The sequence below is a fragment of the Eutrigla gurnardus genome (genome assembly GCF_963514095.1).
Source record: "Eutrigla gurnardus genome assembly, chromosome: 6".
Classification (NCBI taxonomy): Eukaryota; Metazoa; Chordata; class Actinopteri; order Perciformes; family Triglidae; genus Eutrigla; species Eutrigla gurnardus.
Window position 1 is genome coordinate 25,504,136 of NC_139920.1, and position 18,943 is coordinate 25,523,078.

General features: G+C 40.2%; 2 protein-coding genes across 5 annotated transcripts; both read right to left on the minus strand.

Moving 5' to 3' along the window:
* Positions 1-491: 491 nt before the first annotated feature.
* Positions 492-7,014, minus strand: LOC311014980 (afadin- and alpha-actinin-binding protein-like). 3 transcript variants are annotated; one of them, XM_084011960.1, is made up of 14 exons: positions 6,905-7,014; positions 5,286-5,403; positions 4,762-4,910; positions 4,447-4,650; positions 4,179-4,289; positions 3,931-4,066; positions 3,711-3,786; positions 3,244-3,412; positions 2,888-3,035; positions 2,641-2,777; positions 2,144-2,317; positions 1,905-2,022; positions 1,476-1,623; positions 492-1,397 (listed from the first exon to the last, which is right to left on the minus strand). In XM_084011960.1, exons 2-14 carry the CDS (start codon positions 5,302-5,304, stop codon positions 1,250-1,252), a joined length of 1,737 nt encoding a protein of 578 aa, XP_083868086.1. In that variant the 5' UTR covers positions 5,305-5,403; positions 6,905-7,014; the 3' UTR covers positions 492-1,249. The 3 variants fall into 3 exon arrangements, with proteins under 3 accessions (XP_083868086.1, XP_083868087.1, XP_083868085.1); XM_084011961.1 differs by having other exon boundaries at positions 2,144-2,314; positions 4,762-4,913; XM_084011959.1 differs by having other exon boundaries at positions 4,762-4,913.
* Positions 7,015-7,384: 370 nt separating this feature from the next.
* Positions 7,385-17,907, minus strand: LOC311014626 (atrial natriuretic peptide receptor 2-like). Of its 2 annotated transcripts, XM_084011340.1 has the most exons (22): positions 17,794-17,907; positions 17,131-17,263; positions 16,680-16,803; positions 15,995-16,099; positions 15,636-15,738; positions 14,775-14,920; positions 14,573-14,645; positions 14,198-14,330; positions 13,580-13,666; positions 13,347-13,490; positions 12,781-12,902; positions 12,505-12,649; positions 12,335-12,383; positions 12,146-12,253; positions 11,926-12,045; positions 11,681-11,774; positions 11,181-11,268; positions 10,861-11,000; positions 10,539-10,691; positions 9,672-9,770; positions 9,220-9,311; positions 7,385-8,440 (listed from the first exon to the last, which is right to left on the minus strand). In XM_084011340.1, exons 1-22 carry the CDS (start codon positions 17,807-17,809, stop codon positions 8,330-8,332), a joined length of 2,385 nt encoding a protein of 794 aa, XP_083867466.1. In that variant the 5' UTR covers positions 17,810-17,907; the 3' UTR covers positions 7,385-8,329. The 2 variants fall into 2 exon arrangements, with proteins under 2 accessions (XP_083867466.1, XP_083867467.1); XM_084011341.1 differs by lacking the exon at positions 17,794-17,907 and having other exon boundaries at positions 17,131-17,272.
* Positions 17,908-18,943: the final 1,036 nt, after the last annotated feature.

The window sequence follows — 18,943 nt, forward strand, 5'->3', positions numbered from 1 at the left end:
GTGAACGGAACTTTTTGTGTATTGGAACAGTTTTAAAGGTTTATTCCGTTATTGTTAAAGAATGCATGCGTGAAGGTTTCCTCCAATCCAAGCCAAGCAAATTGAGGATGAACTCTTCAGTTTCAATTCATGCTCACATTTCCAAATACTACATTGGTTGACTTTTGTCAAAAAGACAACAACATAATGTGCCTACTGAATGTATATTTCATTAATACAGCAAAATCACCAATGTACAATTAGTAGTGTGTAGACCTCTTATTACAGATATTAATTAACAACAGTGTTTGAAAGATTGGCCACGAAAGTAAATGACAGAAAAATGTATTAAAGCACTTACCTCTTTATTAGACAGTCCCTGTTGAATGTCTGCTTTACTGCATTTACTTAAATGGTCTCCACTTTCGACGGCGACAGGTGAACCGGTTCTGTTGATCAGTGTCTCAGAATTGTTTCCGATAGAGGCCAATAAATGTGAAACGACAAGAAACCTGTGTTTCAAGAATGTATAATAAATACTTCCAAGATTAATCGACTACAAATCATGTCACATTCATGTGGTAAGAATTATTTTCATTTGTCAGTAAAAAGCCAATAAAATAAACACAGTGGCCTGACGGCAATACGAAACATTATGTTATTAACTTACGGCCTTACCTCATATTTAACTCATCATACATCGCCTGCTGCTAATGTGCAACAGTTACTAGATAACAATGTTGTCAACTACATTTCTACATCAAACTATAGAAAAATACTTCACTTTTCCTGATTCTTATTGCATTAATTTAAACAGCAGCATTAAATATACATTCTAAAACATTGTGCCGGTTGACAAGTTTAACAAGTTTAACATGACGACAAACAGTTTGGGTTCAACAGCGACTGTGAATGTGGGGCCAAACAAAGTGTCATTACCAGAACACACCTTCTATGACAAAAAAAAAAAAAAAAAAACTAGCATCGAATTAAGATCCTAGACATACGGTTTGACTGCCAAACCTACATTTATAGTACATATAAATAAATAAATACATACATTTATCACATTATCTAAAAATAAAACAGTTAGATAATAAAAAAAAGGACAACTTGCACAGCAGCTAACCATAAGGTTTGGTGTTGACTGTGAACAGCTTTAATCATCTTACAGTCTACCATCGAGTTAGGTGCATTTCTGAAATACCACAAATCACCCATAATCAATGGACATTAACAATAATCCTGAAAGAGGCTCTATATGAAGGCTTCATATAGAGCTGGTCTTTCCCTTAGGGAGTGTGTGGCTGCTGTGGTCTTCACTGCCGTTCCACCGTTTGTGCTGAAATGGAACATTCCCATTCAAAAAGATGCTCGATTCTTCAACGTGTTCAGTCTTTGTCTTTGGTTTGGTTGATCTGGAAACACAATATGCATTCCTTTTCATTTCCTTCACAGGTATTTTTGAATGATTTGCTCAAATAAAGACCACATACCTGTTTTCAGGGATAAGGCGATGTGTGCGAGACGCGTCGGCTGTTGATGACGATGTGACGGGGAAACATCTGGGCGTGGGGGAGGTTGAGTCAGACGGGTATTTCATGAGCTTTTCTGGAGCCGACACAGCAGTTGCCTCTGATTTAGCTGCAAAAATAAGGTGAAACTTTATTGATCCTTGTCAGGGAGGTGACTCACTGATAGTTTTATATAAAAACAAGTAACAGTGGATAGATATAATAATATAAACCAATAACTTATAGTGTGATTGATAAATAGAATAAAATAGAAGTGTTTAAGTTAAATAAATCTGCATCACAGTGGTACGAGGGAATGATATAGGCACATTGATCACTCTACAATTATTATCAATGATACCAAGACAAAGGCAAACTAGGCCGGTACAATGCAAAGGAGTAGAAACTCACATAGTAAAAAGGCACTTTTTGACTTCGACATCTGGGCTTTCTTTGAGTCAGTAAACGGACTCAAGTTTAAAAACTGGTGTTTGAGCCACGTTGCCCGATCGTCCTCGAAGGCCTTCCTCTGCAAGTCAAACCACACACGAGTCATCTCAAAAACAGTCACACTTTTCAAAGTTAGCACACAGGTTTATTAATTCTATTTCAGACCAACTTTTGAAAAAGAAGATGTTTTGTAAAATAACCTCATGGCTTAGTCTTATCGCCGCTTCAGTGAAGTTCCTCCTCTCCCTCTCAAAGATCTTCCTCTGTTCCTCGAGGGTCTTCCACTCCTCTCTGAAGCGCTCCTTCTCCTGCAGCATGTAGCAGTCGCTCAGCAGGGACGCGGCCTCCTCGTCGCACGGGGAGCTCAGCTGCTGCTGCAAGAAAAAGAAGAGGCATGGTGTGTTAAAGCCACAACAAATGACGTACAATATCTTTCCTCCGACGTGCAAACAAGGTTTCAATTTAGGTGCTCGGTTTAAACTATAAAAGCGGGAGTAAACAAAGAGTTAAAGCTACAGTGTCAACTAATATTTAGAACTAGCAGTTAAACTATCCAAGTGTTCCTTCATCTCTTCATCAAAATTGAATATTGGTTATATGGCATTCTTGTCTCAACAATATGAATTTGACTCTTGACATTGGCCACGTGAACCAATGAACTCTCCAAACAGCTTAATGGCTAAAATGTTAGTCTCGCCTGCAGGAGCTGCTGCTGTGTTTGAATGAAGTCTTTGCACTGCTGGATCTCCAGCTTCAGTCGGTCCATCTCCTCCTCGTGAGTCTCTCGGGGAACAGCATCGCTGTTTTTGTTCTCACCCATCTGAGCTAAAGATGCTGAAAAAAAACAACCCAGAAAATCAAATTTTTCAATCATATGTACCTCAGTCTTCTGTGTATTAATTTGTCTTTGGTATATAACGTAACTTCGGTTGAATAATGTATACCTTGGCTGTCCAATTGTTCGACGTGGCTCTTGAGTCTTCTCCACTGGAGGCGAATACTGTTGGTCAGCTTCTCCCGGGCGTGAACACAATACTTCTCAAGACTTTCATTACTTGAATCAAACACTTGCTCTTCCTCCTCCGAGTCGGCCTGACAACGAACATTTTAATATTTTACAATCTATCTGAAGCACATCTGGCAAACATAGACTAAATAACTGGCACACGTGTGGTTATTGTGTTTATCTGCTTAGTTTTTAGGATGCTCTCCACCGAATGTTACTGTTAAAATAAGGGGAGCAAAAGAGGGCAATAGGTGGTTTAATAACCCCCTGGTACGATATCTAAAAGTGTCCTACCTGTAATCCATCATCGTCTTTCGGCGCTGGTGTCCTTGAACTCAGAATGGACACCATGTCTTTTTTCATCTGCTGCAAAACTTTCTTCAACTCCGCGTTTTCCAGCAGCAACTCCCTTTGTCGGGTGTCATAGTCACTCAGCAGAGTCTTATACATCTCCCCCTCATGCCTTGGGATGACAAAGACAATCATCTATGTTCATTTGCTACAATGTCATACACACACATGTCTACAGAGGAAATGAATTAAAGCCATACTAATATCACTAATTCAGCATTGTCAAACAGGCTGGATGAAATAAATACATTTTGCCGAAAACTAGGATGAATGGTACATTATCAGATCATACAGTTTATTTCAGTCTCTTGTGTTCCTAACCTTTTATTTACACGTACAAATGTCTATAGAGACAATGTTCATAGATCATGTAAACTGACGAGACAAAAAGCCATTAGAAGCAAACCTACTTTGCTTCTGTCTTTTCAGTTTTCCAAAGGCTTCTCTTCCCGTCAGCTCTTCCGATGTTGTTTAACACATCGATGGCTGGAGGAAACAACATGACAAATGTAGAAAATGAAAAAATTAGAGTCTCAAAGTGCATGCATATTTTAATCTTGTGTGTTAAGATGCTGGTTGATTTTGAAAACGTAATATGTTCTCTGGGGCGGAACAGGTTTTCTCTCTAACCTTGTTTCTTCTCTTTTTTGTCAACTAGAAGTTGATTCAAGCGCTCCTTCAGTTTGTTGAATTCTCTTTCTTTCCTTTTCATCTCATGGTTGTACTGGCTGGCCCGGCTCGCAATTATGTTCTGGAGTTTTTGCACCTGTCAGGAGAAAATACAACAAGTGTTCACCGTTTAAATGATCATGTTTATCCAAAAACCTGCCCGTGGATCCACTAAACATTAACCGGGGCAGCGAGTCCAAAGAAAGTACCTCATCTTTCTCGTTTTTCAGGGAGTTTTGTAAACTCTTCACTTTCAGCTGCAGCTGTCGTTCTCTTTCAAGGAGTCCTGTGTTTTCTCTTTTGGACAGTTCGAGCTGCTCCTATGATATGACAACAACATGGACATGGATTTTAATATAAAAGTGTTTTTTTCAGTATAGTACACACTTGAGGTAGTTTTGGTTAAACATTTTTTCTATATTTTTATTAAATACAATACTAATGAGAATCAGTCACTGGGTTGAAATGCTACTGTACTTTTAGTTGGGTGCTGGTGAGCTGCAGGTAGTCCATATTGTTGCTGAACTTAATCTGGTCCACTTCCATGTTTTCCAGGGTCTGGAGGCCCCTGCGGTGCAGCTGAATCAGGTCGTACATGCAATTTAGCAGAGCCACCACATTCGTCTCCGAGGGGCCGCTGAACTCCGTGCACACTGGCGGGAGGCCAAGAGAGGACACCTCCTGTTAAAGGACGAATATAAGAAGAAAAGGATTGCAGTCATATTGTGCGTTTTAAACCACAAGTATGTACATTTCAACTGTGCTGATAACGCATCATGTAAGGTGACTGACCTGATTTATGTGTGATAGACATTCCTGCACGTTGTGCTCTGTGCAGAAGGAACTGAGCATGTAGTTTCTGTGCAGGGGCAGAGAGGCTTGGCTATAGCGCCTCGAGGGAGATGGTCCACATTCAACGGAGCTGCTGCGAATGTCCTTGACTTCTGGGGGAAAGAAATTCTGTCAAATATATAAAGTATGGCCTTACGCTAATCTGTTGCCAAGAAAAGGAAACCACATCGCATACAATAAACATAACAAAAATTGAGGTTACAAAAACTAAGAATAGCATTCGTGTGCCATTTATGTTTAACCTGTTCCTAACTCACAACATTTGACACAGATATAGAGAAAATTATACAGCAACCCACACACAACTGCTGAAGGTAGAAAACTGCAGTACTGTACTTCATCTAACTAACCTAAAGTCAAATCCCATGTCGAAATATTGTACCGTTTCTGAGACATGAACTGTTTAACATGTCTCATTCACAAAACATATTCAGTGGTCTACACACGTTAAAATCTAAACTCACCCATGGAGGACTCCGGCATGGTTGCAGTGCAGCCTTCAGGCTACGTAATCTGGATCTTCTACTACATGTGCAGGATACACAACGCTCGCCACAAGATCGACCTACGCAGTCAGTGCTCCTGAAATAGAGGATGAGATTAGCAGCAACGATTCAACAAAGTCTGGATTACGAGGCAGTGGAGGTGGACGTGCAGCGATGAGGGGTGTAAACATGCAGCAACCGGATTCACGAGAGCTAATTAAACAAGCTAAACAGTGATCACATAGTGTACTCGCAGCCACCCAATAGATCATTTATATATTTAAATGTACTTTTATATAGAGAGTCTTCCACACAGCTTGTTGTGATTGTTGTTGTTGCTGTTGTTGTGATTTGGGTTGGCCACTATTGTCACCACAGGGGTGTTTAACAGGTTACAGGCCGGGAGCATCTTATCTCAATGCTCTTATAATCAGCTGATCAGGCTAATCCCAGACACACAGCATGCTGATTTGTCTGCAGAACCACACAATCACAATCATTCTGCTCCTGTGTTTTCCACCATTAGTATATAGATATCACTGGAAACTTGTACAGCACCTCGTCATTGGAAAGCAACTATCAGAGCAGAAATAGTTTTAAGAAAGAAAACAGAATATTATTTCTACGTAGTTCATTTTGTGAATTACATTTTTAGTCGCTCATTAACACACCTGCCCTTTGGTTTCAGTGATCATCTTGCGGGCCTGGCGAGACAGATGGCAAGCCTACAGCCACGTAGCTTAGAAAAGCCTAGACTGACTACTCAACAAGTGTGATCCTTTAACTCAGAAATCAATATTTCTTTCCAGTATAAAATCTCCAAAAGTGGGCCACATATTTGATAAGAATATACTTTAAATTTGACTGACATTTTAGATTCTCAACCATGACCCAGTTTCAAAGCAGGACAAGTTATATTGAGTGTATTTTGAATTGTCACCCACATGAGATAGAAGACACACCTCTCAGCATTAGAGGTATTGATGCAACAGACCTACAATACAAGCAGCACAGACTTCAGTCTATATAATGAGAGTTGAACACAGGGTTGTATAATAGTAATGCAAGTTGTACATCAAAAAAAACTAGCAGATTTTTCTTCTATCTTCTGATAATAGCAGGTTAAACAAATATATAAATACTTTTATATGACTTTAGCTAAACATTTTGTGAAATTACCCACTTTCTATGCAGTCTATTTGAAGTTTAGCTAGCCAACTACTCTCTGACAATATTTCCTATCATACTTCCACTAGCCAGTTCCAACAGTTAAAACTGTGTTTTGTTTAAGCTAGCGTTTAGCGTAAACGAAGTGTAACAGTTACTGTAAGCTACAAGCACAGGACCCGGAGGGATAGCCTGGAATACAAGTAATAATGTCGATAATATTATGTAGCTTTAAGTAAAGCTACGTATTTCCGGGACACCGTTCACTTTAAACAAATCGTTGACTGCCCACTGAGAGCCTCCTACCTGAAAACAATCTGACATTGAAGCCGAGCGGCAGGCTGTCGCCGAACAAGTTGCCTAGAAACCCGTAAAACGTGGACTTTTATTTTATTTATTAAAGTGAATAACAACGTATTTCGATTACTTACTTAACGCTGCATTTCCCAACTGCTTCCTCCTCGAATACAGCAGCTCCTTATAAAACACACGTCCCGCAACGACAGCAACGTTATTCACCACTGACTGACTGCAAGCAAACCAAAGAGCCCGCTAATTGGCCGACTCGTTGTCTAGCAACCGAGCACAGCTCGACGTGATTGGCTCCTGGCCCGAAAGGCACTTCCAGGTTTGGATGTAATGTACTTCTAATCGATAATGTTGTTATTTTAAACAATATAATATGCTGTTGATTTAAACAGTTACATTAGCAATCGATAACCGTCCACTGAACGCATTGCACGTATATATTTTGTTGTTGTTTTTTTCATTATGATTATAATAAAATAAACTAAGGATTAAAGCATTAAAACAGTCTTTAGTCTACGTGTTGTACTATAATCAGGAACAACAGACAAAGTCAAATTTGTAAAGGGGCAAGGCAACAAAATTGTGACTTTAAAGTAGCTTTAATGCAATTTATACATCACTGAATTTAATAACAATACAATAATACAGCTCATTGCACGGTACAATAAGCAACACCTCATAAAAACTGCTAAAGACAAATGTACATCCTTATTTTTACAAAAAGAGTAACTAACAGTCGTTAGTTAGCTAATAGCACGAATAGTTCATGTGGAAAATATAATAATACATATACTTATCATAGCAGAAAGAGCACATGTAAACTAATAGCATTAATAGTGGATTTTTTTATTTCCAAAGAAGTCATGTCATGTGCAAAATTGGGGGTCCTTATTCTTAAAAAAAATGAACAAAAATCCATTATTATTATTCATTAATATCACATGGTTTTCCTGTGCAAAAGGCCAGTCAAAGCATTGGATTACGATTCAGATGGACTTTTTCTATTTTTTTTATTATTATTATTATTATTTTCAGAAAGGTTTTTTTAAATAAATTTTCAGGCAGTGAATATCTCCTTTACTTGAATTTACCAGAAGAAAGTGCTTCAGATTGCAAAAATACAAATAAAGCTATACATGAGATAAAGATAATTTTAAGCTGTGATAATAAAAGAGATAGCATTTCCTCACTCATGCATGTTTCTCTGCATATTTGTTTACATTCTTCCCAACAAGTGAAAAAACACAAAGAAAAAAATGACCATGTCCTGCACAATAATATTACAAATAAATCTAGTTATTTACAAATAAAAAAAACAAACTACAAATCAATATTAGTGTTCTTATCAACTGGTCACAATGCCACGACGATGATTTTAACAGTAGGCTGACACCTATTGGATTTACAGTGCAATATGGAATTTAAATTCATGATTAAGTTCAACCTATCATTGAATCTGCACATTTAACTGAAACACACGTCACTGGACATAATTATATTGCACAACACAAAGCCTGACCAGTTTTTGTCACATTTGAGGCCCTGAACTAGTCACTAACTGGCACTGGGATTCCTCTGGATTCAGATGGTCTGAGCAGTGGGTCCGTGTAATCATCTCTCTTTGCTTCAAGCCACCATGTTGTCATATCCCCTTTTCCCTGTTAAGTCAAAAACATGAGAGTGAATGAAAGAAAGAGAGAGGGAGAGTGAGAGAGAGTGAGAGAGAGAGAGGGCAGGGTCATATTGCAAAGCATGTGTCACTTTGAATTTTAAATAAAGCCATTAGGGTTTGATGGGGGGGCAGAGAGCAGCAGCTGCGACCACGTCTTAATAAGACATCACAAGTGTCAGCCACCTTGTCCTTTGGGACTTGAAAGTAAAGCCCTCCCCCACCCCAAACGTGGTCTTAGGTTACAGTGAAGAGGAGCCAGTAGACCTGAATGATTCCCTGAAAAACAGAGGAAATACCAGACACACCCAGTCTCCTTTCCCTCGGAGGGAACTCTAATGTGTTCTTTTCAAATCTCAGCCTCATAAGTCCCTCGTCGTTTTTCAAAGGTGGTGCAACCAGCTTGCATGTAATTTGAGAGATGCCTGTGGATGTATTGTGCCAGTTTCGTACAAACACCTAGCTAAAATTACAGCAGGCCTGCAATATGTTCGGCTCTCATGAAGGTTATCATGTTCAGCCCTTTGTTTTACAAAGAGAAGTGTTTCCATCATTTAGCCTAAACTGACTGATGTACATTTGGTGGGAAAAAAAAGAATATAAATACCTGTCAGTGAGATTTTCCCAATCAAACACAATAAATAGTTCGACGACGACAGCAACCATAATGACTATATGACCAGAAATGTGCTGACCCCTAATACAAATGATTGCAATAGATCCGTTAAACGCACACACAAACACACACAAACACACACTTTACGTTACCTTCACATTAAGTGTTCCTCTGCATGTCAGAATGTAACCTCTGAGTGCGTGAAGCAGGTCAGCTGTGGCACCACTCACCTGGATCTTCAAGGCTGAGGACATAATTATGAAGAAACATATAAAATGTGCATGCAAATTCATGCATTTATCGTAGCAGTTTTATTTATGTTTTTGTACAATCTTTGTGCATCATTATGTCCACTAAACTGTCCAGCCTCCATGTTGTAACGTCACTGTGCTGGTGAGCAAACACAGAGGAAATCTTAAACCAGCAGCACAGGCCAAAGGCTAATCCCGACCTTATATTAAAGCCAGTTGCACCCAACACTGCAGACCCACCCTTGAATCAATGATGGACAATAACGAAGAGGGCACACAGAACTAACTGAGACCAAAATATGCAACATTGAGACATTAATTGGATCAATGCAGTGTATCTAATTCTTCATTACCTTCACTTGTTGATTCCATGCGTGATGCTGTGTTGACTGTATCCCCAAACAGACAGTAGCGAGGCATTTTGGTGCCGACCACACCGGCTACAACAGGTCCTGGCAGAATAAAACAGCTGTGGTTGTAACACTGGGTGGATAATATAGAGTAAATGAAAACGCTAAATCATGATAATACATGCAAGGTCATTTAAAGGAGGACTACCTCTAAGAGTCATATGAATCAGTCAAATGAGTAATTGTGAACACGAAGACGGCCCCCAAGAAAACAAAACTTTAATGTTTCTGGTGTCAGTATCAAAGTCTAAAGTTATAGTATTATTAAAATTAAAAGGCACCCCATGCATCCTTTAAACTGATCTCCATAGCAACTAAAGACCAACGGTCAGTCATGGTACAAGTCAAATAGTTTTCTAGCTGCAGGCATGTGTTGCTACAATGATAATGAATCTTTTATTGGTTTGTACAGACTTCAGGCTGCACATGTGATGAAATATGTGATAATGCTATAAACATTCCTCTGTTTGAAGAAGACAACTACTCACTTTATCTATCGAAAAGCTGTTGTCGAGTTGAAGGAACTTAGAATGGAAAATTATCGCGAAAAAAGCATAACGCGTAATCCTTTTTATTATGACCAGATCTGTAGAACATTATTAAATACACATTTAAGGTTCAAATTCATGTAACATTTACATTTCGTTGTATTAACATATAGCTTCTCATATATGCACACAGGTCGATTAAGTTTACTCTCACGTCTTTTATTTTGACCTCTGTCCCCTGAATAACTGTGAATGTTTCCATCTTTTATCCTGACCTCTGGGGAAAAGCACAGGTGAGGTAAAGTGATGCTGGATTCAGTACCTGAGTGGATGCCGGCGCGTATCTTCAGCTGTGTGTTGGGTTTGTGAGGGATCTTGAACGTGTGGCAGACACTGACCAGATTCAGAGCCATGCTGGCGATCTCTCCAGCGTGGTTTATGCCATTTTCTTGGGGGACTCCAGACACCACCATGTCTGGAAAATAAGCCAGTATTCCAGTATTGACACTCTTTAGACAATGGATATTTTTTGTTTCAAGTGTGGTTGCCTCTCAACAAATGTTTGTCATTGTCTTGAGGCTGAGATATACATCAAAATGATTCATCACGTTTAGTCTATTTACGTCTACATCGTCCGTACTTACATGCATCGCCTATTGTCTCCACTTTGTAGACGTCGTAATTATCAATAATATCGTCAAAGGTGGTGTAGAGAGAGTTCAGGAAGTTCACAACCTGGTAGGGAGTGCTGGAGCCGGACAGCTGAGTAAAGCCCACGATATCGCTGTCATAGGGGGAGTAATACACCGTGAATCCTCTCTAGTTCGACAACAATTTACGAGGCAAAATAAATCTGAATGTATCCCATTTATTGAAACATATGTCAGTTCTACTCCAGAGAACATAAAACTGAACAAACATCCATTCAAAAAATAAACGTCTGTGTAATGAAGGCAACACAAACCTGAAGTAGACGGTGGCGTTGGAGTAGCTCTGAGCTTCTGCTGTTCGACCTTGACGAAGGTCATCGGCCACCGGCTTCGGTAACATACCTGCACAGGAATATCAGGACTTAAAAGCACTAATGCCCCCAAAATAGTCTTCATGAATGAATGAATGAATGAGTCAGAATGCTGAAGGTGCTGCTTCTGCACCACCAGATGGCAGTGGTGGTCACAGACGGTAATACTTCAATATTTACACTTTAAGTAAGTCATATGATTAACTGACATGAACTTAACCTTGACAACTCGACCTGATGTTGCACTAAAGCATGCAAATATTGTAGATAATTAACCTATATGCACATATTACAGTTTGCCGTTGATCCTGCTTGTATAGCGTTATCTATGCAATGTCTCCAAGAGAAACTCTTAAAGGCTGTACTTTGGTCAATAGCAGGGATATCAATCATCAGAGTTATGCAACTCTTTCCCATCATTCCTCACTGCCATCCTGACTTACTGTATAACAGCCGATCGGTCTTCTGTTTCTCTTGAAGGAGGTCCTGTGTTCTCTCGGCAACTATGGCCTCCAGATGTTTGCTGTACTTCTCCATCTGCAGTTAAACAAACACTATTTAAAAATAGAACATTCTTTGTTTTGGAAGAAGTACAGTTGGGGAAATTCATCCAAATAATGTCACATTATATGCATCTTTACACTGATATAATTCTACATTATTTAGCCATATTTCAGTGGGTTATTACCAGGTTCATCATCATGTCCACGGGGCTGACTTTGTGTGGGTTCATCTTGTCGAGCATCTTCTTCACCTGATCAAACGTGGGCCTCATGGTGACGTTATGACACCAGCACTTCTTAATGAGCTGCTCGGGTGTTCCAGAGAGAGCAACGCGTCATTGTCTAATATGTTCAAACACACCATATCTGTACACAGCTCTAGCAACATTTGTGCACATGACAGACCTCACAGTAGTCTCCTTGACTCGGACAGTCGGTGTCGGCCTTCCCGGCTTTGACTTCAGGCAGAAGGGGGCGCCACATGACATCCATCCTCACCCCCTCGGCCTGGTCCTGTTCAAGAGGACTGCTGGTTACACAACCATCAAAGGCAAAGTGAAGTTTGTAATCTGCAGAGGAGTCTGTCATGCTCACTGAAATGAGGTTGGAGCGAGTTGCAATCTCAACCAGAATCATGGAGTAGCTGAGGAGAGGAGTGGAGAAGACAGGACGTTATTACCCTAAGATGTTTGCCTGTCTGCCATAACTCAATTTCCACATCTTTGATTACTGACTACAATAAACAGCTTATACACCAAACACACCTGTAGACATCTGCTGCTGGCGTCATAGTGGAGCTGCTTCCCAGCAGGACCTCGGGAGCGCAGTATATTCGGTTTACATCCCCACAAGTGAATCCGTTACTGACGGCGTCAAAGTCCTCCCTTCTGTAGGCCGTGAGCCCGTAATCTGGAGCAAACACAGAAACACATGGAGTACAGTGAGGCAGGATTTCACGTTGCCTGAATTTAGCCTTCAATGAGGAGATGTTTTTGTTCCATAGAGTGAGAGTTTGTAACACAGACCAAAATGTTTGTTACCTGAGATTTTGCACACCCAGCGGTCGTCGATCACGCAGTTTCTGGAGTGGAGTCTCCCATGAAACATCTTGTGCTGGTGGAGGTACGACATCCCACGAGCGATGTCGGTGGCGAAGGAAAGTCTGCATGAAGAAATACTCTAGATGTTACCTTTAATGGGTTTTTTTTGTGTCTTGTAGAATAATCCTTAAAATAGAAAAAAATCCCCTCTTCTAATCAACTAAATAATGATGATGATATTCAGCTCCGGTGTGAGTATCAACTATTCAAAAAACTAAAAATAATTTAAAGAAGGATATTGTTGTAGATGGTGGAAGTGGAACTTTTTATAGCTCTGTCATTATTTTCAGTATAGATTCATCTGCTGATTAAAACATTTGTCTGCTTGGTAAAAATGTAAAAAAAAATTGTCACAAGCAAATCTTCACATTTGTGAAGCTGGAACCATGAAATGTGCTTGGATGTCAAGTTTGAATTTGTATTAAAGTACATCACTTAGCTGTAGTACTAAATTCCTCCACTACTAAATGGTAAAAAATATGAAGCCCTGTGTGATGTTTTCCCACCTGAAGCCCCAGTTGATGGGGATGTCTTCGTTCAGCAGGACATCAGACAGGCTTCCCTTTGGGCAGTACTCCGTGATGATGCTGATGTAGGGGACCTCGATGGAACCACCGATGAACTTGCATAGATTTGGGTGGTCTAGTTGCCTAGGGAACAGAAACAATCACATAAAGCTGCGGGAGTTTGAGAGACAAGACTTTATGATGTCAGTAAAATGTATTTTACACATCCTCACCTCACTTCCTTCACCTCCTTCCTGATGGTTTTAGACAGGGTGAAATGTTTATTCTGGATGTGTTTCACTGCCACCGTCCTGCCGTCACTGCAAGACAGCAAAGGTCATTGAGTTAATGCCAGAAGATGGAAAAAATAATCATATATTTGAAACATGCAGAGAAACCAGTGATAAAAAGTTGAATGGTTCTTTCTTTCTTTGATTCGTGAAAGTTACAATCAATAAGGGAACGTAGTACAAAATCTAGATTCTTATTTTACTTTTCATTGCGTCGTATTAATTATATTACTATCAGCAACATTATTTCATTACTACTGTATTGTAATTATTGTAACTTAATATAATTTTCACACATCCCAAGGCTGAGTTTCACTGGGCTTCTCTTGCACAAATATTTGCACAACTCACTTAATATTTTATTACCTCCCCGCCTGTCTCTAATGTGAATTCAGCATCTGGGATCAATAAAGTCTTATCTTATATTGATTAGCCATGGCTCCAAACTGGAGAGTGCTTATCTTTATGTTACTGCCCCTATTATATTGATCCATTTATCACAAAATGACATAGTTCAATGTTTGTGATCGAGTATTTGTATAAAGTAATAATGTTTCTCACAAGATGCCTGGCTGGATGGAGGAGGTGTTGATCCTGGTGCACACGGTCACGTCGGTAGTTTGACTGATGGTGGAGTTACTCTTGACGCGCTGCAGACTGAGGGTGCTGCAGAGGCCCATGCAGCACACTCTACCTGCAGACAGGTACTCATGCATGACTGTGTGTGTTTTGTATAAATAGATATGCTTTTATTGGAGGGTAACATAACCCACAGACCTGTCAAAGTCTTACTAACATTAACATTTAATTTGTGACAGATATAACAGATAGCATAACAGATATATCAAACATATTCCTGTTGCTTTCTAGTAAAATGAAAGCAATAATTGAAACACAGTGAAGTCTTGAAAGAACAGTATCTGTGAGACATTTTACCAAATATAATTTTCTTGTAGTTGATGATCCAGCTTTCATCCCAAAGCATCTTCTGTTTCTGGTACTGGAGCCACTGCAGGGAGGATAGACATCAGTGCATGAAACATCGTGTGTGTGTGTGTGTGTGTGTGTGTGTGTGTGTGTGTGTGTGTGTGTGTGTGTGTGTGTGTGTGTGTGTGTGTGTGTGTGACTGGTGACTGACCACCATGGTTAGGATGAAGCCGCTGCTGAAGAGAGCGACCGGGAGCCCGATGGCCACCTTGATGGTGATGGACATCGGGCAGATGCCGCAGTCTGCAGGACAGTTCAGACAATTCTCCTCCAGCTCGCAGACGTCGTCCCCACACACTGAAACACAATCACTCGTTTTATATTCGAGGTTTCCATCCATTAAATTCAGTGGCAGAGGAAGTACTCGGGAGCAAAAGTAACAAAAACCACATATACACTGGATCTTTTCAGAATAATTATATTATATTATATTGATTCTAATTATTGATGCATTAAATGAACATGTCTTTAGTGCTGCAGCTGGCACAGATGGAGATCATTTTCATTATTTGTGAATTTCCACCTGGGATCAATCATATATTCTATCTCAGCTTAACATATATATATAATATATAATATATTATGATTTTTTTTTATTAATCTGAATCTGCAAAGTACATAATACATAAAAAATCGAACTGTACAGGAAGCAGAAAAGAGCAGAAAATGTAAAAATTGTCCTTAAATACAGGACGTATGCATTTTCCATCACTGATTGAATTAAAATGTAATCCACACTGTTGATCATGATGTGTTAAGGAAAATGACACGTTAACATAGAAGTATTTGTTTAAGTGGATCCATATATCTTTCAAAATGATGACTATTCTTACTTCAATGTCCCACACAAGTTGACTGGTTAATAAAACAACTTATCTATACAGTTATACGTTGCTCAACACCCCGAACATGGTCATTTGCACAACTAGATTGGGATTTACTGGATGGTGGCATTACTCAGCAGGTACTGTAGGACTCAGCATATGAACAAATGGAAACTCAGCAGACTGACCTTGAGCACTAACAACAAGCACTTTGGACTCGAGCGCCGCGTGCATGTGTCCCATTTTGATATGAGCGATGACCGAGGTGACTCCCACGTGGATCAGCACCACCTATATGAGGAAACCAACACGAGTGGAAAAGAAAACAGAGCTGTGAATGTATTGTTTGTCCTTTTCGGGACGGCATAAGAGAATATTCGTGAATATATAATCGTGACATAACAGACTACAGGCTTCACAGAGGATGTGTCACTTATGTCGAACACATGTATTTTAGGTGTATGTATTGTTGATATTTGATGTGTTCTCTAAACCTGTGTTAATAAATGTACCCATTCTTTTATGAAATGTGTTTGTGTTGGCTCACCTTTGAAGTCCAGTACTTCTGGGATATCTTGCCCGCCTTGGAGACAGTGTGAGTAACAATTTTGCCATCGTCAGGGATCCAAGGGCCACAGATTCCACCTTGTTTCTGTGAAGAGACGACGTAACAGGAGAGTTCAGCCATGGCACTAAGAGAGCTGATGTGTCTCTGCTGTTCTAGGACATTTTAATACCATTGAATATACATTATATATCATTGGCTAAAATGTATTTTTATGTAATTCTTCTTTCTTCCAGGCAATGGGTTTAAAAGTTGCAGCTTTACCAAGATACGAAGTCACAAAGGGCCTTGAGACCAAATTTAGAAGAAGCCTCAAACATGACATGATAACTACATCTGCTTTCAAAGCCAAAGCTGAGGGGAAATACCTGTCAAATGTATCCTCGGCACAGAAATGTGTAATTTAATGACAATTATTCAAGTCATTCAGCTTTTACAAACACTGTCGTATGATAAGCTCACACCATTGATTCACAATAATCATCTAATCATTAAAAAATTGGACGTGCAGTTCTTAAAATGCAACGTTTCCAAAGATAACAAACCTTAAGATAAACGTTGAGAAAGGAAACACAGGAAAAAAGTCTAACGATTCCCTGGTGTTGGTGTATTTGGTGAAATTTGAAAGGGAATCCAGGGTACAAGTCAAACACTACTGGGAACCCACCATCAGGCCCAGAGGACAGGAGTGGATGTTGGCGTGATACACGCAGCAGTTCATGTCGTTGGCGTTGTTCCAGTTGGTCGGACAATCGTGTTCATTACAGAACCTCTTTGCCTCTGAGGCATTACTACAAGGAAACATGGGAGGGTAGACAAACACATTAGCTCAAAACCTTGTGATGATATTTACAGTGGAAGCTCAAACAAAAACCCACAGATCAAGCCTGCCTTCATTATTAAATTAAAGTAGCCTCATTAAAGACAAAACACACACGATTACACAAACGGGACAGGTCATGTTTTATCTGATTGATTGTCTCTCATTTTTTTGATAAGTGTATTAGTATCTGTGTGGTGACTCAGTGTGTGTGTGTGTGTGTGTGTGTGTGTGTGTGTGTGCACATTCAGGGCATGGCAGACGTTTAGCGTGCCAGGTGTTTACGCAACACGCTCACCCGAACTGGAAAATCTTGTTCCTGACTGCGTACTCGTAGAAGGAATCCGAGGCCGTTACCGTATACGAGACATTGAACTCTTCCCCATTGGATACTTTCTCTGGAGGACGCTGCACCCACGCCATTTCCAGACCTGCGACAACACACACACACACACACACACACACACACACACACACTGAACTTAATTTTCATTGGTTTGATTTGAAATGCTGTACTTTGTGCTTGCATTGTTTTATTTAGGAAAATACTGATTTACTGAATGAATTGTTCAATTAACCAAACAACGGGTGAAATCCTGAGTCTGGTCAAATCCTTCCTTTATCAAGTGTGGGAAACCATGATGTTGTAAATACACTTGCCACACACACACACACACACACACACACACACTAACACACACTCGTTACCTAAACACACATCCAGCAAACAGCACGCAGGTGAATGCGGATACCAAAGGATGCCGCGTTGCTGTATTTGCACATCATTCTGTCGGGCCCCACCTATTAAGTCACTGTAATTAATTCTGGACAAAACGCTGTCAATGTTGTCTCTTTCCTTTTCAGCCACAAGAGGAAAAGCATCTGATTTTACAGTAAAAACACATGAAAAGCAACCTCGGATCAACTGCAATAAAACACATAAATGCATAAAAAAACTCACCACCACAGCTAATCATGTTATAGTCGTTTGGCCCGTTGATCGGCCAACAGTCGTACTCTGTGTTGTCAAGATCATGCCAGCAATGTAGTCCCTGCAGGAAACAAAGCTGTTTTAATAAAGAGGCATGTTTGGGTGTATGTACACACACAGAGCTCTTTAGAGCCTCGTTGAGTTGACTGAATGATGAAACAAGCAGCTGATATCAACATCACTAAAGCACTACGGTGAGTGAATGTAAGTAAGAATCACAGTATTATCTTTCTCTCGAGATTCAACACAGCGTATTTAATAATGGAGAAAAGCAGCCTCACAGTAGCACAGCGCCACACAGAAACACCACAAGCCCATGACCACATGCCCCACAGCAGCAAGTGTTTCTGACAAGACAACAAAAGCAAGGGGGGGTACCTCGGGCAATACAGGAAAAATATGAATAACAGTTTACACAGTAGTTATGCCTCTGCATAAACAAAGATACATGCATCACCTTCATTTCACATCATTGTGAAGTCCATTATAACTTACAGATTTGTGGCTAATTTGTCCACATTTCCTCTCTGGATTTAAACCGGCTGTAGTGTTAAATTAAACAACCCTCCACCAAGAACTTACCAGCAGGAAACACAGGTAAAGGGATGTCACTGTCCGTAGAGCCATGAGGAGGTGTTGCTGTTGTGGCTGGACCCGCTCTGAACTGACCGAGTGAACGGGCCAGACCTGTGTGTGTGTGTGTGTGTGTGTGTGCGTGTGTGTGTGTGTGTGGTCACCTCAACGCAGCGAAAGTACCCTTCTCCAAATGTTTTATTTCCGTCCCGAGGCCCACCCTCTCCCTTGTCCCTAATTGTCCAATCAACAGGAGAGGCTCTCCAATCAGTTTGAACATGTCGTCGTTTAACGAGGTGCTTCAGCTCACCTTCACTGTGCTACGGGGGTCAGAAATCTCCCACAAGCCCCTGCTGCACCCGAAGTCACCACCAGGGCATCGTTTCTACTGTTTAAAGTCTTCTGTATGATTTGACGTCCATCTATAATGTCTGAATTTAGGTGTGCCATTAATGTTAACGCTTTCATTTCAGGCGTTAAGCTTACAATGCAGGGTGGGTTTTACTGTCTCCTTGACGACGTCAACAGGAAGAAGGTTATAGGTGCC